The following is a 24,644-nucleotide window of genomic DNA, read 5'->3' as shown; positions in this document are numbered from 1 at the left end:
TTTTGAATATTAAACTAGATTTTTGTTTCTGGAATTTTTCTTGTGCGGGGAAACTTCATGAGCAGGTGATTCAGACCTGGGTGGCCCTTAGTGAAGGCACAGCTGGACGTCGTGATTTTCAGGGAGCCATCGGGAGGGCCATCTGAGGCTCTGAGGGGCTGTTCCTGTTCTGAACTCAGTGCTGGGGAAAGACTCTGCAGGGATGTGGGACCCTGGCCTTCATCCAGGCTGACCGTGGCCCTGCACATTGTCCCATTGGCTGCATGTAGATGGGTAGATTCTGAGCTGCTAGAAACCATGATTGAGGGAAACAGAACAAATCTCTAACCACCTCCTTGAATTAGTCTGATCATACAAAGCTTGTAACCCCCTTCATGGTCCATGAAATATACTTTGTGAATGTCAGCAAATGCTGTGATCTTTACCATCAACATCACGATCATCACAGTCATTATCACCATCACCATTATCATCATCATCACTTCTACCATTATCATTACCACTGTCATCATCATCACCACCATTACTATCATCACCACCATCACCATCACCATCATCATCAGCATTACCACCATCATCACCACTATTACCATCATCACTATCATAACCATCATTATCATCATCATCATCACTATTACCATTATCATCACCATCGCCATCACCACCGTTACCACCATCAGCATCATTAGCATCATTACCATCGCCATCACCACCATTACCACCATCAGCATCATTAGCATCATTGCCATCACCATCATCACCACCATTACAATCATCACCACCATTACAATCATCACCATCATTACAATCGTCACTACCATTACAGTCGTAACCACCATCATCACCACCATCATCACCATCACCATCATCACTGTCATTACCACCATCATCACCACTATTACCATCATTACCACCATCACCACTATCATCATCATTACCATCACCATCATCATCACCATCACCATCATTCCTGTCATCACCACCATCATCACCACTATTACCATCATCACCACCATCACCACCATCAGCATCATCAGCATCATCGCCATCACAATCATCACCACCATTACCATCATCACTACCATCATCACTATTACCATCATCATCATCACCATCATCACCACCATATCACCATCTTCACCATCAACATCACATCATCACCATTATCACTACCACCACTATTATCATCATCACCATCACCACCACCACCACTATCACCACCATCACCATCATCATCATCACCATCACCACCATTACCATCAACACCACATCATCACCATCACCTCACCGTCATCACCACCATATCCATCATTATCACCTTAACATCTTAACCATCATCATATCTTAACCATCATCCCTAACATCTTAACCATCATCATATCTTCACCACAAAGAAACAGTCAAGCCCTCTTGGAGGAAACAGTCAAGCCGTCTTGGAGGAAACGGTCATCACCAGCAGCAGCATTTGTGGTGCCCCTGGTGTTGTTCCAGCCGCAGGAGCAACAACCTCAACTCTAGCATCATTCCGTCAGCATGACGAGCAGCACTGGTGCAGGTGGAATTCTTCCTCCCTTCCTTATGGACAGGAGTCCTCGTTCTCTCCTGACATCACTGGACAGCTGTCTTAGGGTGATCTGGAGAGTGAGCAGAGGCGATGGCTTTGTCTTTCTAAACCTCTGATGCTCATAACCTGGGTGAGGCAGAGACTAGAATGCTAATTCTTTATTTTTGGAAAAAGATGTGTGTTGTCACTCTGGGCTGCTGCAGCTGTTTACAAGGAAAAGAGCTGCCAGGGGGGCCCCTCGTGCAGGGCTCGTCTCTGCGCCCTCTCCCACTCCACTCGTCACAGGTAGCATTCAAGCTTCTGCACTGGACTCTGCTGTCCAGGGTGGAGGTGTCCACAGGGATGCACATTAGTAGCAGGTACTCTCCATCTGTAACTGAGCCGGTAAGAAAGGTAACTGGGTTTGAGAGAGAGGGGTAGTCTGCACTCACAGCCTGACCCCCAGAGGCAGGGGCTCGTGGAGGACGCGCTCCCTGGCCTCTCCAGCCTCTGGAGCTGCTGCATTCCTCGGCTGCTTTCCCCTTTCTTGTGACACTTGGACTCATTTCCTCTCTGGCCTCCGTCTCTCCTGCGACCCACTCATGGGGACCTTTGTGATGACAGTGGGCCCCCTGGGTGGTCCAGGATTAGCATTTCCATTGCAAGATCCTGAACTCATCACACCTGCAGTGTCTCCTTGCCCACATGAGGGACATCCTCACAGATTCTGGGAATTCGATAGGGACATCTTTAGAGGACGTCATTCTGTCTGCCACCCTCTTGTCAATGCCTCTTACATTGTGGTCTCTTGGTTCACCCTTATAGCTGGTCATTTAGTTGTTAACTTGAACACAGGCCAGGGCTGCTCAGCCAGTGCCTCTGCCCTACCCTGCTGTGAGACCTGGGGCCACAGGCACACCCCTCTGGGGCTCTTTTCTCCTCCACTTACAAAATCATGGATCTGGAGGCTCATTTCGTAGCTGAAATTGTGGTTTCTGAATCTGTGTGTGAGATTCCACTGTCCACTTCTGGGCCAGGGATGGGATGGGCATGTGAATGTGAACGGCTCAGGAAGGGATGATGTGTGAGCTTCTCAGAGGCACACGTCCACATGGATTTACGCTTGACCTTCTCATTTCATCTTACTTTATTATTTTTCACATCGGCTTTCCCCTTACCTGTAGCAGAGTACAAGCTGGTAGGCATGCTGGTGGGGTGGTGGGCGTGTTATGGTTCCTGTGGGTTAAGAACATGGTTATGTTGAACCAGGGAGTCAGCATATGCTCTGGGCTTCCTTTACCTGGCACAGTTATTTCCTGTTAAAGAGTCACCATAAAATGCTAAATAAACTTAATAACTACTAATAACCATCTCTGTCAGTTGAGGACACTTACATTTTATGAATTTGGGGGAAATATAGGAAACTACCTGAGAAAAATGGATTTTTTATACATATATGATTTTTTTTGAGAGTTTTAAAGAATTTTTATGACCATGTGAAAGTGTCCTTGTCTTGACTTTTAAAAAAGGACTCTGGAAGCTAAAAAAGTCCTTATAGCAGGAAAAACAAAATACCTACAAATACAAGAACCATCACCATTAGTGAAGTATTTTCCGTGCCCCATGGTACCCTTTAAGATGCAAAATGCACCCACAATTCTGAGGTGGGTGTCATGGTCCTTATTTAATAGACTGAGAAACTGGAGACAGATGGGAGTCACATGCAGGCGGCCCCCCAGGTGTTCAGAGGTAGGGGGTGCCTGCTCACGTTGTCGGTCTCTAGAGGCTGTGAACGTGGGGCTCCTGGAGGCTGCATAGCATGCAAGTCTAGCCTGCCTCTGCAGCCCAGGGCAGCTCAGTTCCCTGAGGCCACCCCCTGGAGGCTGCACGGGGTCCTGTCCTCAGAGGTGGAGGCATGCAAGATTGAAAGTCTTGTAAAAATAAGTCTTTTATTTTAGTTGGGGAGACTGGTACACACAGATCAAGATACGAAGGGGTGAAGTGGGGTGTGTGCTGGGGCTGCTCAGAGGAGCAGAGTGGAAAGAGCCAGCAAATTCAGGGCCTGGTATTGTGGACGAGGTGCACCCTGTGGGCCAGGGAGGGCTGTGCTGGTGCACACAGGGCTGCAGGCTGGCCCCTCCAGGGAAGCGGGCTTGGAACGGAGGTGAGGGAGGTGCTAGGAGACGACAGGGCATATTCCTCAGGAATAAAAGGGAGTGAAGTCCTGATACCAGATTTTACTCAGGGCACCCTTGAGGGCATCCTGCCAAGTGACAGAAGTCAGACGCACCGGGCAGATGCTGCGGGGTTCCACTTGTGAGCTGTCAGATGCTTGGGGACCCAGAGCAGATTGGAGGTCGCAGGCTGGGAGGGAGAATGGGGCGTCTGTTGAATGGACGTGGGGTTTCTGTTTGGAGAGACGGAAGCGTTTTGGAAACAAGTTGGGGAGACGGTTGTACGACATTGTGACTGTACTTAATGTCACTGGATCGGACACTTAGCAGCGGTTCCAGTGGCAAATTTTGCATCGTATTACACTTGGCGCCCTTAAAAATAAACGATCCTGGTCGTCTGGTGGGTGGCCTTGGCTTCAGTGTCAGGAGGAAGAGGCCACTTTGTGGGTGTCAGAGAGGATGAGGCGAAGACTGACTGGGACTCAGTTTGACAAGCAAACAGCATTAAAAACAAGCACAGATAACCAAGGGGTGTCCGACCCCTCCTCCATTAACACATTTCCCCCTTTTCTCCACAGCGTTCTATAACTACGACGCCAGAGGAGCAGATGAGCTTTCTTTGCAGATTGGAGACACGGTTCACATCTTGGAGACCTATGAAGGTGTGTCATTTTGCTGTCTTTTCTCCTGTGGTTTTGGACAGTTGAATACTTCTTCAGTCCCTATGACCAAAAACGTATGTCATCACATTCAGTTTTTGTGATTATTTTTTATAGATGGCTGCAGTTGGGGGTAAAGGTATTGGGGCAGCTCTCGTTTTTAAAATAAGATCAACCTAAAACTAAAAATCCCCATTTTTAACATCTAAAAAAACCCCCATTGGCACCTCAGTTTGCAAGTGGATGTAAATCTTGGCTGTTCATAACCGACCACTTGATTAAAAAAAAAATAGCTCTAAGATATTTCAGTGTTTGGTCTGTTGCTTTGATGTGTTGGTGTGAACTGTGAGGTTTTTAATGCTATCACGATTTCTCATTCTCTTTCCTTTTTCTTTTTATCTGTGACCCCCACCTTCTCAGGGGTGAGCAGATTGTCACAGCTCTGTGGGACGCAGTCCTGTGAGCAGTCGTTACAGTCACTCACTAAAGACCCTGTTGGTCATAGTGTCTTTCTGGCGTCCTTGTTAATTTTCAGGCAGTTGGTTTTCATATTTAGTGTTTTGCAAATTATTTGAGCAGACCATCTTTCCTTTTATGCTGTGCTTATCATCGCATAGAAGGAAAGAGATGATGGGCTGGCCGTTTTCTTTATTTTTTTGCAGTGCTGGGCTTGGAACCCAGGGCTGCACACATACTAGGGGAACAGATGCTCTCCCGCTGAGTCCCGCCCCCAGCCCTGGGCTTGGTTTTTTTAACCACTGCTGCAATCTGGATGTTAAGATTGTGTTTTCGTGTTGTTGGGTTCATTTTCTGCTTGAAGGGGTGATTCCCATACAGCATGCGAATAAAAAGAACTGATTAAGATGGATCATTTAAATAACCAAATTGCTTTTAGACCAGCTTTGGCTAAACCTTTCCAAATGGGAGAGGGAATCGTAGACATCCCATAGCAATCAGCAAATTGAACATCCAGCTCAGTCTTCACAATCCACTTTGCACAAGAATGAGCTGTGCTAGTCTTGTGTGTACCAGGTGAGCCGTGCCTGGCTCAGGTGTCCTTGGGGACACCTCTGAGACACACAGATGCATTAAAATAGGCATGGCTGTGGCTGTCTCTCTTTTCCCTTTCTGATACGTGCTGACTTAAAACTTATTCTGTTTGCACGTCTTACCCTGAAAGTCCTATCTCAGTTTTTTTTTGTGTGTGTGTGTCTGTGTTGGTGGTGTATGGCTGGGAACAGTTGTAGCTCTGCAAAACAGAGCTGTTCCTTAAGTGAATTGGTAGTTGTGAGGGGCACTGGCTGCTGGTTTCCAATGTTGACAGCTGACAGTTGGATTTCCTTATCTACTCTCGGTACATATTGCCCGTGGCTTAGAGGAAACAGAGAAATTAAGTAGGGGTTAAGGATCAACCCTTTCATCTCAGACTGAAGGGAAATGCTCTGATATCTTCTTTATTTTTGCCGCTGGTCAGTTGAACTTGAATCGTGGGTAATAAACACTGGGCTGTGACATCATTCCTGAATAGTTAACGATTTCCTGCAGGGCCCCGGATGTAGGGACTTCAGTGTCTTGTTCCTTGCTTAGGAACAAGAATGCACTCTTTAAACAGGGCCCTCCTTAGACGTCAGCCGTCCTTGGGATGCACTTCCGGGTCATCTGACAGTGAGTGGCCTTTGGCTCTTTGGCCGACACCGCGAGGGGCTCTTCACAGAGCCTTCCTCTCGGGCTGGACCAGCCCTCTAAAACGTTTCAGTCCTCATAGACTCTGACATGAAATGGATTTCCCTCCCTTGACAGCTAACGGCTTGGTTTTGATCAGTCTGATGAGAGAGATTCATTTAGGGAATTAGATGCAAATTTGAGCAACTTGGTGACAGCGTCAAATAGAAGTGGACTGGTTATTTCCATTGTTTTCCTCGTGTTCTGTCTAGGATTCATGGTCCGTCTTAGAGCTTGTTCTCCCAGCCCCCACTTTTACTCGAAGGAGAGTTTTCTGCCTTTCTCTGTGATCCCTTGGGGTGAGTCAGGCTTGTTCCCAGGATGTAGCTTCAGATAACTCCCCCACAGGGACTTGCTTTCCTGGGTCACTTTTATTAAATAAGGTTCTGAGAACACGTGTGCCTTCAGGTGGGGGTGAATCGCTCTTTCTCAGGCTCCATCCACCAGGCCTGGAGCCCAGAGCACAGAAAAGGTATCTGCCAGGCCCCTGTGGGGTGGGGAGGAGCTTGTGGCCCTTTGCTGCAGGCTCCTGCCCTGAAGCAGCATCCAGAGACCACCTGATGCCAGGTCAAGTGACTCTGGTGTGGCCATGACAGCTCTGCTGTCTGCTCATTTCCATGAGGGTCCCCAGGGGCTGAATGCCTTACCTGGGGGAAGCTGCAGGCATCACTTGTAAAGAGCAGGAAACAGTCCTTTTGGTTCAGCCACAACATTCAAATTTTAAAAGTGTCAATGACTATTATATTTTATTCCAAAGTGACCTGCTGTTTTCCTGTGCTGGACGGTGGCCTCCCTGAGTCCAGGGACTGTGTTTTGCCCAGGTTGGCCTGTCTCTTGGGCGATGACCCTTTGCCGGCCTCGGTGGAGGCTGCTGCGAGCCCCGTGAGTTCTGCTGGCTGAGACTCTCCTCCCCCAGCCTCCTCCCTGCTTTGCGAGCGGGAGGTCACAGTGTCCCATCCCCTCGTTCTCCAGGTGACCTTCTCTCCCTGTCGGACTGACTGCTGCTTGCAGGCTGGTTTGTGCTTGGGCCCTGCCTGTCTGAGGGGCTTTCTGAGTATGAGCTCACGGAGGACAGAGGTTGGGGCCATCCGTTTCCGTGTCTGTGCACCGAGGAAACTTCCGACACATAGTTCCGTAACATGAGGGAATAATGCTTCAAAGACCTGGGGAAGCGAACTGTGGGTCTGCACTTTGCTCAGGTAGCCCATTTACAAGGAAACTTAGCATCTGTTGACATTAAGTGACGCAAGATCCCTCCTTGTCCTCACAGTGTGTGCTCCCCCTGCCCCTCCAAGAAACAATCCTGCTCTGTTTGAAGGGGTCTTGTTTACCCGAGTCCTCGCCCTATCGGGGTTGTGTTGAGGGTAGATGAACGTAGCCTCAGCTCTCCTTCTGCCTCTAGAAGGGGCTGCCCTCCTCCCAGTGCCGCTCCAGCTGCTTTGCCAACGCCCTCCCAGTCGTGGGTGCTCAGATGGCCGCTCTGCCAGCCGCCCTGGGTCCTGCGCCGCGAACACACCTGTCTGTCCTGCGGATGTCTTTGGGCTGTGTTTCCTGAGGTGGTTGCTGGTCTCCTGCGGTGGGGACCCTCCCTTTAGGTGCACTGGGCCTGCTGCTCCCTTGCTGGCAGCTGTAATGCACATTCCCCGCTGCGTTGTTCTTACCACTCTTGATAACTGTGTAGCAGTGCTTTTTAAAAGAGCTTTTGATTCATCTTTTTAAAATTTTTAATTTTTTTGGTACCACAATGTGAACCCTGGGGCACTCGGCCGCTAAGCCACATCTCCAGCCCTTTTTATTTTTTATTTTGAGACAGGGTCTTGTTAAGTTGCTTAGGGCCTCGCTAAGTTGCTGAAGCTGGCCTTGAATTTGTGATCCTCCTGTCTCAGCCTCCTGAGCTGCTGGGATTATAGGCATGCACCTCCATACCTGGCTTAAGTTGTCCTTTCTTGATAGTGAGTTTGAGCATCTCTAAAATGCATAAGTCTTTAGGCTTCTTCTTTATGCATTGTTTCTACACTTTGCTCTTATTTTTATTTGGTTGCTGCTTTCTTCTTTCCTCTATGAAATTTCCTCATCCTTATTAATCCTTTGTCAGTTTCAGAAAATAATGGACGTGTTAGTGTTGAAATGCAGGAAGGACATAATAGCAGGATAAAGGACAGTCCTCCAAATTGAGCAAATGCAGTTTGAACAGCTCGTTAGGTTCACTTTCTCTCCTCCTGCACTTTGCTGTCTGTGGACGCTGTCACCGGTGGCCCTGACTCGGGGCTGGAGTATCTGAAACCTCTGGACTCCACTGTGGCCATCAGGAGGTAACCCTCCAGATACACGCCTGATGCCTGGACACTTACTATCTGCAGTGGCCCCTGCTCAGGCTGGGGGTTCCTGTCTCTTCTTAATGTTTTGCTTATCTTAATACCATCACGTTTTGGTTCCCAAACCGCCTTCCCCCCTGGTTGTTAAAATTGCTTCTTTTTGAGATGGGGCAGAGGGTAATTGCTGCTGCGTTTGCCTGTTCCCAGATCTGTCTGGGCTTCTTTCTCATGCCTGGACGTCCTTGGTATCTAGGGTTTGGCTTTTTGATAATGTATACAACTCCGGCGTTTGGTGAATCCCTGTGAATTTACCCAGCTTACACATTTTCCAAGTATTCCCTGCCACTCTCCAAAGAGGTCCTTTGCCTCCTGCAAAGGACCTCTTTGGAGAGTTTGGAGAGAGGGCAGGGTTGGGTCTGTCTCTGAGCTTTGGGTTTGCTTTCCAGAGGTGAGTTTGCCTGGAGGGACTGCAGGATGTTTGGGAAGGAAAACACCCACCTGACGTCAGGGATGGTACAGTGGTCAGGAGACGGGTTCCTGGCCGTGGACCCCTGAAATTTGCAGGGACACACTCCTTCACAGAGTCTGCCGGGAGGTGCTGGGTGGGGTCAGGTCTGTCTGCTGGTGAAGTGACTGCTTTCAGTGTTTGATATAAATAGGGAGTCCTTCCCTTGTTTACTTTCTCCCCTGACCTGGAGGAAAGGGAAATTGAGTCCAGGCCACCCCCAGGGGGTAGGTGGGCCTCTGCTGGACCACACTTCCTGCTGCCGACAGTCTGGCCACAGAAGCGCCTTGTGAGATCATGGCTGCCCCAGGGCACGGCTCCTCCCGTGGAGAGGGAGGAAGTTGGTTCTCAATAGGTTTTCTGTGCAGTGCAGCTCTTGATGATCTGAGGGTGCTGGTATGTGTACTCGGAGAGACCCTGATTCAAGGCAGACAGTGGGGAGAAGGGTCAGTGTATACATAAGGAGCCTACTAGGGACTTGTGGCTGAAAGGACAGCTTCCTCTTGGAACTGGGCTCCTTCCTTCAGCTTGCTGCCCAGGGCAAGGTGAGGCAAGTGGAGATAAAGGTCTGGCCTGCCTACTGGACCTCAGGGCCCTAGGGTGTGGAATTCTGGGCTGATGGCCCTCAGGGAGATGTCCAACCCTGAGGCTGCTGCTGGCCCTGTGGGTCCTCCTGTTACTAACACTCCCTTCTGTCTGTGCAGGGTGGTACCGAGGCTACACCTTGAGGAAGAAGTCCAAGAAGGTAAGTCTTTTTCGTTATAGGTAGTGCTCGGTGTGGGAGGAAATCAATTCCATCTCATCTGGGCCTGGGTCGTACTTGCATGTCTTCTTTTCTGAATTTAAAAAATACATGATGGAAAGGTGAGCTACCTTGAGTGCTTTCCTCCTGGGCGGCCTGTTGTCCTCAGGTAGTGGGAACCCTCTTGTCCTGGTGAGGTTGGCCTCCTGCGTCGGCAGCGCAGGCCAGGGAACGAGCTGAGAGAGCAACTTCAGAGGAACACAGGCTGCCAGCAGCTTCCGGCCTCACTTCAGCCTCGACAAGGGAGCAGCTTGCGAGGCTCAGGCTTGCCTTTCCTCTTGCACTGGGTGATTTGTATACCACTCAGGTTGAGTAACAAAAAACTGTTTTTTAGGGCTGTTTGCTTGCCCGAGTCTCTGAATATCTGAAACTAAAACGTGTAATTAGACCTCAGATCACTCCCAGCCACAATTCTGTGGCTTTAGCATTCTTAGCTTTGCAAAACCTAATTATGGCTCTTCGGTTTGACTCTCTGATGTCGCGATTCTGAAGCACCGTCCATTCGAAGCGGTACTTAGGCGCCCATGCTAACTTGTATGTTTTAAGGTCTAATTACATTGGATGGACGGTTTGGGCCCTTCTTGGAGTTGGCCTCCCTCATCTCCGTCTTGGCCTGGGCTTTCTTTCCGCTGTGGTCCCGAGCCTTTAGACAGGCTTTGGAAGTTCTGCTCTGCCTTCCCCAGAGGCCTGAGCCAGGCCGTGCTGACCACATCTGAAGCTGCTCAAACTCTCACACCACAGTTACTTGGGAGGGGTGCAGGTTGGTCCCCAGGGCAGCCTTCTCTGGCGTTCCATGTTTAGGTTCTAACAGAGAGTCACTCGAAGGAGTAGTGGTCAGCTGAACCTCCAAATCGGAAGGACCTCTGCACTCGGCCCTGCCGGGCGCACACTGGGCTGTAAGTGTCCTGAGCCCCAGAGTCGGGAACAGACAGATTTCAACCCTGTGGTAGAAGACTCTTCAAGGACGATCTCTTTCCATCGATTTCTCTTGGGTTTTGATGGAGGACTACTCTTGCAGAGGAAACCCTGAGTTTCTTCTGGAGCACCGCAGTTGAAGATGGCCGTAATGAAGACCCGAGGATTGGGGACTGACACCGCCCCCCCCCCCCCCCCCCGCACCGAGGACGAAGCTGCACCTCCTGTGCTGCCCAGGGGCTCCTTGTTTTCCTTGGTGCTCGTGTGGCACTTGGCTTTTGGGATCACCTCCCCGGTTTCCGGGTCTCTCCCACTCCCCGGTGCCTCCTGGACCCCAGTCCTCCTGCACCAGAGCCCTCGTTGGCAGAGGAGGAAGTGGAAGCTTGCAGAGCTTTAGTTCTGTCTATTCCCAGAAGCAGGGGAGGGACGTGGCCCTGAGAAACCTTGACTCTCAGTGCTCTGCAGGCCCGTCCCGAGTGCCCGAGACCAAGTGCTCATTTTCAGCCCCCAGGTGTGCCCAGCCTCATCTGGATGTGGCCCTTCCTCTGGCCTCACGACTGGGTGGGTTTGCTGAGACCAAGGGGATCTCTGCCTGTGACTGCCAGGGCTGGGGGTGGCTCCTTTGCTTTTGTACCCTCATTTGAACACATTGGCCTCATGGAAAGATGCCCCTTTGACCATGCTGAAACTTAGCGGTGTCTGGGATACCTGGGACCTGGCTGGCTCAAGCTGTGTTGGGTCTCTTGGTCCTTCATGTGGCTCGGTCTCTGACTTCCTGCCTGAATCTTTGATTCTTGTGATAACATTTCCTTATATTCAGCCCAGCCACTGTCCCTGTAGGCAGGAGGAGCAGGGAACCCTGGTCAGCCCTTCCTGTGCCCCATGCCCTTCTGATCAAAATTGCCAGCCTGGTTTTGGATCTAGTATAGAGTCTTTGGGGGCAGATGCAGGGAGGACCCAGTGAGGAGCTCCCGTTCCTGCCACAGGACACTGACTGGGCTTCTGCTCTGTGCTCCAGGTCTCATGCAGGAAGTGCTTGCTGGCTTGTGCTGCCCGAGACCCCAGCCCCGTGGCCCCGGTGCACGTCTTCCCTGTGCTCACCTCTGCTCCGCTTCAGCAAGGGTCAGGGAGAAGACCACAGCTCTTGATAAAGCTCCTCCTGGCACTTCTCAGACTGTGTCTGACACCAGTGTCCTGTTAAGAAATCACCTCCCTGGGGCCCAGTCCTGTGGGTTGTGTGTGTGTTGCATTGTGGAGATGGAGCGTGGTGTACAGCATGAGCTAGCATGCTCCCCCGGCGGCTGTGCATATGGGACCATGTTCATCCCCCTTTATTTTACCACTGGTCCCTCTGTTTGGAGATTTTTGAGAAAGTTCCATTGTGTGTAGAGCAGGGGTCAGTGCATAAGTGGCAAGCCATGATATAAACCAACTTCTGATGACGATCTTATTATTTTGAAAGGGGTAATCTCCCTCAACCATCATCACCAGCGGGCCTTTGACTTGCCTGGGGCAAGATCAACAGCGGAAAAGGGAGCAACTTAAGGAGAAATGAGAAGTCAAATTTTTCCTTTGCAAACACATTGTCTCTTGTTTTCGTCTAAGACATCTGCGGACTCTTTGAAATACAAGCTGATTGCGTTGCTGTTTTTCACACTTTGTGTTCTCTCTGATGTGTTGTATGTCAGGCTTAGCATAAGACTTGCAAAATTAATAGTGACCCAGCTATCCGGACCCCCACCTTTGCAGGGCTGTTGTTTGATTTGCGTGCACTGTTCATGTTGGTAATGAAAACTTTTTTTTTTTCCCTCAAAGGGTATATTTCCTGCTTCATATATTCATCTTAAAGAAGCAATAGTTGAAGGAAAAGGGTGAGTTTGTTCTCGATGTTTAAATGAAGAATTGCAGTTACTTGTGGTGCAGCTGCTGAACAGTCAGCTGGGTGGCACTCGGGGGTAAGACCACCTGTATGACTGACGTCCGTAATTCGGGAGTTGAGGGGTCAGAAGGGGAATCCATGATTTAGAGTGCAGTACCATGTTGCTTTGAGCCTTCCGAGTCTGAAGTCACCAGCACAACTGCAGGCCTTCTCCTGGAACCTGGGTCTCTGCTTCCCTGTGAGCTACCCATTCGGCAGATGCCACAGCCCTGCCCCCTCCCACTCAGCTCGGAGTCCATTTTTTCTGGAAGGGTTGGCATGCTGTAATACAAATGGAGTTTAGGGGGTAGCAGCAGTTGTTAAATTGGGACACGTATGAATTTGCATTTCATCTCATTATGATCTGTGCTTCCTGGAGGTCATCACACTGATGCATACGGTCATTAAAGGGACATTTGTGGAGCAGGAACCCATTCAACAGGAATGGCAAATGAACAGCCAGGTGTGAATTCGGAAGAAGGAGCATTAAAATGTTTTCTTTTTTGGTCTCTGCTACATCTTCACACTCAGTTAAATATGTAAATTATAAAATTACTAATCATATGATTACTGCATAATGACATCTCTCTGGCTGATTACAAAATTGCCTTTCCAAGCACTGTACTTTTAACATATGAAAGGGCTGTTCGGGTTCTCTAGTTCCATGATGCATAATTAGAATGAAGAAAATAATTTAGAGGCATGAATGGTGATGACCTGCAATAGGGAGAGTTTTTTTTTTTTTCTTTTTTAGAGATAAAATGTTTTGTATGCAAAGTTCTAAGGGGAAGAAAAAGAAAGTTTCGAAATTGTTATATCCTCTTACAGAAATAACTGAATAATGTGGGCATCTAATGTACTTTATACCTGTGCTGAATCCTTGTCAGCTTGATAGATTAATATTTTTTCAAAGCATTCTGATGCCTATGAAGGAATCTACGTGACACGTAATTTTGAATCACTCTAATCAAGTGATCAGTCATTGCCTTGGTTCTCACTGAGGGGAGCCACGCCCTCCCAGGCAGGCAGGGACACTGTGTTCCTCTTGGCCTGGGTCTCCTGGTCTCAGGTGCTCTAGTAGGTCAGCAGATGGAGATGTGAGATGTGTGGTGTGCAGACCATGGTCCTGCTGGTGCTTTGCTTCTGGACGCTCCACGCTCCTGACCCGCTGGGCTGTCCACCTGCTCCCTCTGCAAAGGGCCTGGTGTCCACGGGCTCGACGGGATGGTGCCTCCTCTCCTCCTGAAGCTGCAGACATCCACCCTCCCTTCTGTGCTCCCTCCTCCTTCCTGGTGCGGGCCGCTCTCCCCACTACTGCCCGCCGCTGCTGCTGCCTCTGTGCTGTCCAGTTTCAGGCTCCCGCCCCTCTGCAGGCTCTTCTCTGAGGATGTCTGTGGTTGGTGTCTCTTTCTGGCACAGTCCCCACTGGTTCTCTCTCTTCCACGATCTCTTTCTCGCTTGGGCTCTCTCTTCTCTCAGGACATGGCCTTCTTCCGCTTTTGGACATCCCAAATGACTGACACGTGCCTGCTGTCCTGTCATGGTGACCTGTGTGCCCTCATTTCCGGGCCTGGGGTCACTCTGGCGTTGGACACTGTGGCCACCGCTCCACGTAACGCCCCGGGGTGGTGCTGATGGCCTCCGGGCCCCTTTCTGCGATTCCCCTGACTGCTCCCAGGGCTGCTCCCCCTTCCTTCCCTGCCCGCTGCTGTCCGGTGCTGTCCTTGGCCTTCTGGGACTTCTCTGTTGCTCCCTGCTTGTGACCTGGCCTCTTGTCCTCACACCTGGTCCCTCAGGCTCAGCTGGGGACCTCCATGCCTGACCTTTCTCTCGATATCTTGCTTTTGTGTAAGAACAAGTGACAAGAAGAATCACCACCATTGGCCGAGCATCTGCTCTGCCTCATCCATTTTTTAAAATATTTTCCATTTTGAATTGACTAATAAAAGTTGCTTCCAGTTATGATGTACAACGTGATGTTCTGAAATATGTATTTGTGATGTAATGGCTAAGTCAGGCGATTAACATGCGCTACCTCCCGTTCTTGTTTATTTGTGGTGAGAAGACCTTGGGTCTGCTCCCTGGGTCATTTTCCGGTGAGGAAGTGTCCTTGCTGACTTAGTCACCGGGTTGTATGGCAGAGCTCTCGGACGTTCTCCCCACTCCACCAGAAGCCCCGCTCCTTTTGCCAGCCCCTCCCACCGTCCACCCCTGGTGGGCCATTCACTCTCACCGGTGCTCTGCCTTGACCTCTCCTCCGTCTGACCACGCCTACAGGCAGCCTCATTGGGGTTGGGCATTCTGTCCTGTAGGGGTCCTGCTCCCTGGCGGGCACAGCAAGACCAAGGGCACTAGTGTCAGTTGGCACGTTCGCCGAGGGGACATCAGGTGTATGGAAAGGGAGGAAGGAAGCAGGGACCAGAACGGAGACAGGGACCTGGTGCATGGATTGACGCCCTGGCCACGAGGACTTGGTCTGTGTGACTGAGTGCCAGGCTTCCAACCATGTGAGAACAGCCCCCAGACTCAGGCAGCCCAGACGTTGCCAGTGTGTGCCCAGTGGGACAGACTGCACCCTCCCCTGCAGGCCATGCAAATGACGCTGTAGACCCTTGAGAACCACATACGTATCAACCTCCCTGGGCCCTTGGTGACAGGCTCAGTGGGGTTGTCTTGGCAGTCACATCTCAGTGGATGCTGGTGGTGTCCTGTCACGGGAGGTCCTCAGCTGCAGTGTCATGTGGTGGGGGTGGCCTGGCACATAGCTCCTCCTCATGCATTAGGTCTGGGTCTCCCCATGAGGACAGTATTCCTTTGGGACTCACTGTCCCTTGCTTTGGAAGACTCCCCCCCACTAATAAGCCATTGCATGCTGAACCCCAGTCATGAGCCAAGTTAAGTCTCTCACAGGCCTGGGCCCATGTAATCAAGGACACGGGGGACCTATGGTAGTGCCCTGAACCTTCCCCCTGACTGGCTTCTGGTCTGTTCAGAATACACAGAGTGCTCCTGGGCCCTGGTACCCTAATAGACAAGCCATAGCTTCAGCCCTACCCAGTCCCAGCCTGTGAGTGTAGTGCCAGCCCTGAGAACTGCCCAGAAAATGAAGGCTGCTTTGATTGCCAAAAAGAAGATGCAGACGTGGGCAGAGTTAGAAATAAGCCAAGGCCTATCCTTCAGGGTGGAGGGAAAAGGTAAAAGGCCTGTCAGGCTCGGGACTGGATGGAGTACCCAAGGACACGTGAACGCTGTGACCTGGCTCCCACTTCACCAAGGACGACCGCTTCCTGCATGTCACTCGAGTTTTATGCATGATGGAAATGTGAAACAACCTTAACCCAAACCGCATGCCAGGGCCACGTGGACGGGTGGTAATTTACCGCTTCTCTAAGATAGATGGGGCCGTGCTATGAGTGTGCTCTCCACTTCCAGACCCCCACAGTCTGAAGGCTTTTAATGGAGATCATTCTCATTCTTCATCTTGCTTTGACGTGCAGGTGGATGGCTGTCGTGCAGGAAAACACACGGACACTCTCAGGCTCTGTGCAAACCATGCTTAATGTTCTTGGGTATATTTCTTTGTGTGAACAGGCTTGCTGGTATCTTGTCTTTCTCTTTGTTTAAATGTTGAACTCAGGCCTGGACTGGGACTTTGTCAGGTACAGCGGACAGTGGTTGATGAACCTTGGAATCAGCCTCTTTTCCTTCTTTCATCCCAGGCAACATGAGACGGTCATCCCAGGTGACCTCCCGCTCATTCAGGAGGTCACCACGACGCTGCGCGAGTGGTCCACCATCTGGAGGCAGCTCTATGTGGTGAGAAGACGTGACATTAAACTTCTGCATCCCAAGAACCTCAGGGACAGGATCTTACCTAGAGAGGCCAGAGATAGCCTCCTGCCCCCTGATCTGACTGCTGTTGGGGGCCGTGTGCCCTTTGACCTGCACACTTGGGGAGCAGTGGGAGGCTATCAAGCGAGGGGCCGTGGACTCCCCTGCCTCCTGTGCAAAGGGGATGTGGTTGCTCTCCGGCCCTCAGACCAGGCCATCTGCGTTTATGTTACCTCCGAGTTTTTGTTTTGGTCAAGAAAACTAAAGTCTACTTTGAGACTGAAATAGGTGCCTTTTGATGGATGTCGTAGAGGGTGACTTTAGGTGGTGCCTCTTATCGGTTAAGATCTGTCATATTTTTGTGGTGGGGAGTGTTTTGTACTCTATCTTGCTGTGCAGTTGTCCAGTTGTGCTGATCCCAGGAGAAGTCTTATTAATGCAGAGGTTGGAGTTCTGGCATCTACATTTCATATTCCCTCAGGGCATTTCTTTGCACACAGATTCATATTTGCAGAAGGTTGGCTTTTGTTAAGCCTGTATTTCTATTCAGAGTGTTGATTTCTCATATGCTAATGTTATTACCACCAAGCAAGCGCTCTGGGAGGAAGTCAGTGCGTTAATTTCTTGGGAACATAGAAAACTTCCTAAAGTCCCACAGCTGCTCCTTGGGCAGCTTGTTGTTCTTGATTATACAGTGGTTTCCTATAAATGCACTGTAATAAGCAGTTGCAGTAATTGTTCATCAAATGTACTCAAAAACCTAAAAGCGTAAAGTTAGCCATGAATGTTTTGTGTAAATCTGAAGCAATTCCATAGTCGGTGTTTCATGTTCAACTTAGCAATTTTTAAAAAAAAATATGGCAACAAAATAAACAGGAGTCGATGCTGACTCGTGCGTGAGTGGACTCGGTTCTAGCTGCCCCAGAGTGGACATTGCTGACCATCACCTTGGTTTCCTTTCACATTTCTAGAGTTTACCTCTGGTGGACTCACATGGTTCAGTTTGTGCAAAGTGAAGCAAAAGATGCTTATACTATTTTTATAAGCATTTTCTCTCTTCTCTGTGGTTGTAGACAAGTCAGCAAAGTATTAAGGATTTTAGAGAGTTGATAGGACAAGGAGAACTAGTTAGAGGGAAGGGAAAACAGTTTTACAATAAACTTGGAATTTTGACTATTTAGTTTTCATTTAAGAAATTAAAATTAGATAATGTGAAGAATAGCTCATGAGACGTAAGACAGCTAGCTCATTAGGTGTCCGGTGGGTGGGTGGTGGGGCCCCTAGAACCTCTTAGAAAGTAGGTCAGGTTCTAGAATCAGTAGGGTTAGTGGTTCAGATAAATGAAGACCTATTTTAAAACACAGCTATGTCCATATTTTAGTTTTTCAAAGGGACCATGGGGATTAAAATATTAAATTAGGTCCCACCAAGACTTCTTCCCATGGAAAGAACCACTGGGTCATTTTTCCTGTGGGTAATCCCTAAGCCCCTTGATGAATTGTAATCCTGCAATTGCAAATGTTGCTTTTTTTTGTACCATTAATCCTCGCAGAATATATAGAAAGTGGTAAGAAGCATGAATTTTGTGTCTTATTTGCATTTTCCTTGGGGCATAAGTGCTCTGAGAGCTTGTGAATGAGGTTTGGTGTCTTGCAGAAGCTCCTGTATGTGTGTGCAGGGCACCAGGGGGCCAGTGCGGCTCAGCTGATGGACACGCCTGGGAGTACAGTTCCTCAGGGTGCTGGGAAGGGCCCAGGGTACAGGGCATTACGAAGAGTATGCACTACTCAGCTGGAGTGTGGAGCTGTAGGTCCAGAGGGAGCTTTCTGCCTCACCCATCCACTGCCCCCGGTAGAGGCTCCAGGTCATTGTCCAGTTCCTGCTGGCTAGCCTCTTGACCCAGTGGTACCTACTCAGGAATATTGGGTGAAATCTTGGGGCTTGTGCATTCCTTCTTATTTTTTAACATTTAATTTCTATGGGGATCAAATTCTATATGATGTGTTCCATTTCATGCTAAAAACATTTTTTAATTTAACATTAATAGATCCCATGTTGTATTTGAAAAAATTTCCATTGAATATGATCTCCAGAATGTTATTTTGTACCCAGAATGCTATGGTTCACCTTATTTTTTCCCATGTAGCAAGATAACAGGGAGATGTTCCGCAGCGTTCGGCACATGATCTATGACCTTATTGAGTGGCGATCACAGATTCTTTCTGGAACTCTGCCCCAGGATGAGCTCAAAGAACTGAAGAAGAAAGTCACCGCCAAAATTGATTATGGAAACAGGTTTGTTTGTTTGAAAGATGATTTCATGCTTAAATTACCCAATATAATAGCATAACCATAAGCCTTGAGAACACCAAAATTACATTTTATCATGATGCAAAATTTCTAACATCCGAATCATGGCATGGTTTTCATTTAGAAAAGAATGAAGTATTTTCTATTAGATTCTGAAAGTCGGTAGTGTGCTGAGTCATCCTTGAAAGTGTTCTCTCCATTCCCCCCACTGGAGGGGCAAAGGAGCTGAGAAGCCTGTCACTGTTCTGGCGAGACCCACAGTGATTTCTCCGACATGCAAGTTTTACTCTTGGCTTGGTATCTGACTTTATGTCCAGAAGTGAGGGGACCTTGTGCAATAAGAAGCACCCTGTGTCCTGCGGTTCTGAGGGCAGGGATGGACGTTAGAGGGCCTTGTTCCCTGGGTAAGCATGCCCGCTTTCACAAACAGAAATGTGACCCTGCTGGGTCTGAATTCAGGTGAACACAGATAATTGCTTCTTTCACAGAGGGGTCTTGTGGGAGCTCTGTCTGTGCCAGGTGTACTTGAATGGCTTTAGCAGTGACTGCCCAGGACCCTCAGAGAGCATGTGCTAGTGGTAGCAAGAGTCCTCAGCTGCTGCCAGGTGCAGGGCTGCTGGGACCCTAATTCTCCAGGTCTGTAAGCAGAATGAGGCCGTGTCCTTTCCCACCTGATAACTATTTTGTTGTTTACGTAATGTCAAAGCTACAGAAAGTCTTTAAAATGCTCTGGTCACCTGGTTCCCAAGTGCTTTTCCTATCCGCATTACTTGGAGAGGTTCTGAAAAGAGAATCCCGGGACCTGTTCCTTAAGATTCTGTTTTCTGATGTCTGCGTTACTGTCTGAGTGTGTCTGATGTGTGTCTGAGTGTGCACTATGTCTGTGGCTGTAGTGTCTGTGTGCACATTTGTTGTCCTTGGCTCTGTGTCTGAGTGTACCTGGGCTATGACCTTTATCACATTCTCAAATGGCTCCCAGGACCCCTTTCTACTGGGATTAAAGAAAAAAAAGGTCAAAACATCTAAGTGATGAGTGAAAAAGGCACAGAACACACAGCGCTGTTAGATGCAGCCATCGTAGACTCCAGCACCAATGCGTGGGGCTAGGAAGATCGAGCAGGGCACTGGGCGCTGGAGGAATCATGGAGCAGCCTGGTGGCCCTGGTGGCAAGAACCTCTCTTATTATATGTCCTATCAACGTAGTAAATTACAGTTGGAAATATTTTCTTTCTTAACTAGCTTGTTCTATGACACAACATATTCAGGTAGCTTCCTGCAGCTAAATTAAGTGGGTGGTCTCTGAACAGAAGTTCAAAATATAATACGCCAATAGAAAACGAGATCAAAGCTCCAAAAGTTTGCTTTATTAAGCAGGTGATCTTAAAATGGGTTTCACTACAACCACATGTCATATTCTATACCCAGAAGTCTCTGGCCTCCTGGGAAAAAAGATAAACAAAAGTGAAACACCTTCTTCTGTAACATTTCTAACCCAAATCCTGTATCTTGCTCATAATGAGGCTTTAAGAAACTTTTCACACTTGAAGTAGGAATTCCTAGAAACAAAATTGGGTGATAGTTGAGATTTCACAAGAAGGTCTGGTCTGCGAGAGCTCCTGTCACTTGGCTGGCAGGAGGCTCACCCTCCCCTGCTCTCACTGCTACATTGTCACATGCAAAACAAAGGGGTGGGCCAAGCCAGACACCCTCCCACTGCGGTCAGCAGGTCCCCTCCACTTTCACCCTCCTCCTCAAGACCGCCTGGGTCTCTGCAGTCCGTCTCTAAGGGTCGGGTCACCTTGCCATGGTGAGATGCACCTTCTAACAGAGACTCACTCTGCATTCAGAACCAGGTGTGCATGGCTTGCTGAGAACAGGTGTCGGATGGTGTGGTGTGACAGCCCACATCATGTGACTGCTTCTGGGTGGCATTCTGAAAGAGCACGGGCTCTGCCAGGAGGGGGCCCCAGTGCAGAGTCCCAGCTGTGGCTCCTCTAGGTGCTTGCTGTGGGACAGGGTAATAATTTCCCAGAGCCCCTGTCTCCTCTGAGGTGGGTCTGGCCTGGTCTTCTGGCAGGGCAGGACTTAGGTGAGGACCACATGGCAGGCTATGCTCAGCAGGCTGGCCCAGGGCCTGAGCCTCACGCCCCCGTGCCCTTCTCCAGGGGGCCTAATTCTGGGACTGTGTAGCTGCACCAGCAGGAGAAATGTCCTTGCTCGCATAGCCCTGACTGGGTGCACACAGCTGACCCCACCCATTCAAATCAGCATTGACTCTGCCTACACCAGCACCGACCCCACCCACTCTCACCAGCCTGGACTCTGTCCACACCAGTACTGACCCCACCCACACAAGAGCTGACCCCACCCACTCACCAGCCTTGACCTCACCCATAGCAGCCCACTTATACCAGCACTGACTCTGCACACCTTCACTAGCACTGACTCCACCCACATAGTACTGACCTGCCCATGGTAGCACTGACCCCTGTATTGACCCTGCCCACACCAGCAAGGACTCCCAGTTGGCAGGGTCAGAGCTAGGGTGAGTAGTCGTATTTGGGAGGGAGGGGCTTTGCCTCACTAGTGAAACATTAAAAAGAGCTATCAGGCCTAACAAGGCTTTTAAAAAATGTCTGTTTGTTCCTTGCAACTAGTAAGGCTGATTTTCTGCTGTGCAAAAACTTGTGACTGTTTATTTTAAAAGCCTGCTGACCCTCATGCCACTGTGAGGCCCAGTAGGTCCTGTTTACCCATCAGTAGAAATTTCTCAATGGATAGGAAAAGGGAAAAAACGAGGCTTTTGCAGTTGGCTTCCAAATGGTGCAGTGGCCCAGCCTGACACTGAAATTGAGCACCTGTGACCTGTGGGCAGGCTGTCCTCAGCTTTAAGGCCTGTGACCTCCAGAGAAGCCCCGTGTTAGCTTGTCTGTGGAGCGATTGCTGGCGGATCAGCTTCCCTTTTAAACCTGTAACCCATCGAGCTGCTGAATGACTGCAGCCTTTCCTTCTCCCAGAGGCTCTCCTTGCTTTGTCATGGGGCATACAGAAAGAACTTGCTCCCTAGACCTGCCAAAGGAGGACTGAATCCCATCTGCAGAGCAGGGCTGATTTCCTGCCCCAAGACTCGCTTGTCTCATTGCAAGGAACGCTAGGACACGCCACCCGGGCACAGCTCTTTTGATTTCTTTTGTGCTGTACAATTGCCTTTGTTTATTCTTTAAGGTAAAATCTTTGGTAACTATCACCTAATGGTTTCATTGGATTTGAGGAATCAGAGCAAATGTTGCCAAAAAACATCTCCAGGTAGAGGGGACAGATTTATTAGCCAGACATTGCTTGTGTTTTAAGTTGGCCACTATGTTTGCCATCTGGCCAGGAGTTGGTTCATGTTCTTGTGGATAACATCCATATGTTCCCCGTTCCAACCATCCTCTGAGAATCTCCTGACGGCTTCATGTAGGGATTAGACCTGACTCTAGGCAGGAGGAAGGTGTGCCACCACCCTGGCTGGGAGTGCATGGTGTGGTGGGTGTGTCTCTGCCCTACTTTACCTCCCCAACCCCACGGTGCTGTCACAACACAGCTTTGTGTGTTGGACACATGGGTGTGCACATGACTGCATGCATACACGTGTGGGTAGTGTGCTGTGACCGTCCACAGGCACTGGTGACGCACATTTCTCTTGGACTTTGTAGATCTATCAGATTATCATTGACAGACCAGCACTATTGCGATGGTAGTACAACTGCAGGAATTTAAAACATTCCCTACGGTGGCATATTTTAAGTCAAAGATAGTGGTCTTACAGAATTATGTTCCTTAATAATTGTGGGTGAACCTAACTTCCTATGATCTTTTCATCTGCTTGGTGGGGAATTCAAATCTTCTTCTGAATTTTTGTTTTTCTAGAATTCTTGATTTGGACCTGGTGGTTAGAGATGAAGATGGGAACATTTTAGATCCAGAACTAACTAGCACAATTAGTCTCTTCCGAGCTCATGAAATAGCCTCTAAACAAGTGGAGGAAAGATTACAAGAAGAAAAAGTAAGTTCGTCTGTCTCTGTATTTTGCCATTCACACGTGGGCAGCATTTTTCAGAAAGCACTTTCAGCAGTGGAATATCAAGGGGCTCAGACTTGGCTCTAAAGAAGAACCTGAAAAGGAGCATTGGCACAGTGTGTTTCCAACAAGGATGAAAGGAATGTGCCCGGGGCAGGCATGCGGCTGAGGGCACGAGGGGATTTCATGCCTGCGGGGGAATGTGCAGAGCATCGTGCTTCACCAGGGAGGATGGGAGCCTAGTGGCCTTGACTGTGGAGTCATCTGTCAGATGGGAGATGATACCATTTAAATTCTGCATCTGATTCTGCATTTCCTCTCTGACAACAGTAGGGGCGTGACATCAGTAGGGGCGTGACATCTAGCTTGATGAGGGTGGAGAGCACCAGTTGGGTCGATGTTTTCATCTCTCTGTTCTGTGATGGTGTCATGTATGTGGTAGATATTCAGAAATTGATGGCTTGATTTGCTCATCAGTTAATTTGGCAAGTATTCATTGGGCATCTAGTCGTTTGCCAGATACCAACGACATAATGAAGAATGACAAAAAAATGTCTTGGGAGTGTTTATTCGAATGAGGGAAACATTAATTAGAATGTGCAACTACACCTGTGCTCATCATTTCTAGGTCATTGATTGGACACTTAAAAATTCTGTCTCTGAAAATACTCAGCATATTGATGTGAGATCGGGGTCATTGCATAGGGTGCTGTTTTTTTCTGAAACGTAGGACCATGGTTTGAGAACTCGTGGGGGCAGGGAAAAGATAACATGAATAGCCTAGCTGACTCAAGCCCACTTCTCCTGCATCTTTTTCCATGCTGTAGAGGATATTAAAAACAAACAAACAAACCCAAAAAACAAAGATTATTGATGAATATTGCTTATGTCGACTTTCTTTTCATTGACAGTCTCAGAAGCAGAACATGGATATCAACAGACAAGCTAAGTTTGCTGCCACCCCTTCTCTGGCCTTGTTTGTCAACCTCAAAAATGTGGTTTGTAAAATAGGAGAAGACGCTGAAGTGCTCATGTCTCTCTACGACCCTGTGGAGTCCCAGTTCATCAGGTGGGGCTCCCTGCTGGTTAGGGTCTCTCCTGTGTGAGGAAGGTGGTCTCAGAACCACCCAGGTGGCCCTCGCTTGCCGAGAGCCTGTGAGCAGAAAAGCTACCTGACCCACCCTGAGTAGCCAGGCCCTGGGCCCTCTCTGGGCAGTGAGGGCAGCTCGGCTGGGCTCTGGGCTGGGCAGGTTTTCTTGCATGTGTGCTGCTGTTTGCTTGTGGAGGTGCAGGGATTTCAGGAACACTCGTAATGTGATAGGGACTGGGCTGAAGCACTGTTTTCTACACTGTCACCACAGGACTTTGTATGTTCAGACCCCCAAAAGTCACATTTTCCTTTTCTAAACCTTTGAGCTTAGAATGTCATTTTTGCCACTTCTGTCCTACTGCGGTTTCTCCAAGCCAAGAGGCTGGAACCCAGTGTCTGGATTGGCACCTGCTGTATGCTTGCTCACCGTTAGCATCTGCTCAGAGAAAACACTGTAAATCGCCTGTTCTTGCTCGGCCCACAGTATAACTTCCTCTCTATCCACATGGAAAAATGAGGATTAAACTCTGTGGAAGTTGGTGTGAGTCTGTGAGTATTAGTATTTTCACTTGTACTATTCGGAATTGAAAAATGTGGTGTGTGAATGAAACAGAGCAGATGGGTGGCTTTATTCTCACTTCTGATGGACTCTGTTTCTTCTTGATGTCAGACAGTAGGTATTTCACAGCACGTTTTGTTTGTCATATACACGTCATGTGTATGTGTGTACACAAGTTCATCTCTCTCTGTATGCATGTGCACGTATGTGTAGTACAGACCTTGTGTTGAACTTTAT

At 49.0% G+C, this 24,644-nt stretch overlaps 1 protein-coding gene across 5 annotated transcripts in view; it reads left to right on the top strand.

The window, feature by feature from the left end:
- Dock1 (dedicator of cytokinesis 1) overlaps positions 1-24,644 on the top strand; it is a 461,323-nt gene that overhangs the window by 40,647 nt on the left and 396,032 nt on the right. For all 5 annotated transcript variants that reach the window (XR_013427043.1, XM_078024305.1, XM_078024303.1 and 2 more), the window contains exons 2-8: positions 4,296-4,379; positions 9,623-9,663; positions 12,451-12,506; positions 16,273-16,369; positions 18,531-18,679; positions 22,608-22,743; positions 23,670-23,827. Coding sequence is in view for 4 of the 5 variants with exons in the window: in XM_078024305.1 (XP_077880431.1) it covers positions 4,296-4,379; positions 9,623-9,663; positions 12,451-12,506; positions 16,273-16,369; positions 18,531-18,679; positions 22,608-22,743; positions 23,670-23,827 (721 nt within the window). In the remaining variant the exon portion in view is untranslated. The remainder of the gene's footprint in view (positions 1-4,295; positions 4,380-9,622; positions 9,664-12,450; positions 12,507-16,272; positions 16,370-18,530; positions 18,680-22,607; positions 22,744-23,669; positions 23,828-24,644) is intronic.

This window comes from Ictidomys tridecemlineatus, chromosome 1 (genome assembly GCF_052094955.1).
Source record: "Ictidomys tridecemlineatus isolate mIctTri1 chromosome 1, mIctTri1.hap1, whole genome shotgun sequence".
Lineage (NCBI taxonomy): Eukaryota > Metazoa > Chordata > Mammalia > Rodentia > Sciuridae > Ictidomys > Ictidomys tridecemlineatus.
The sequence above is the reverse complement of the archived record's forward strand: the minus strand, read 5'-3'. Positions and strand labels throughout refer to the sequence as shown.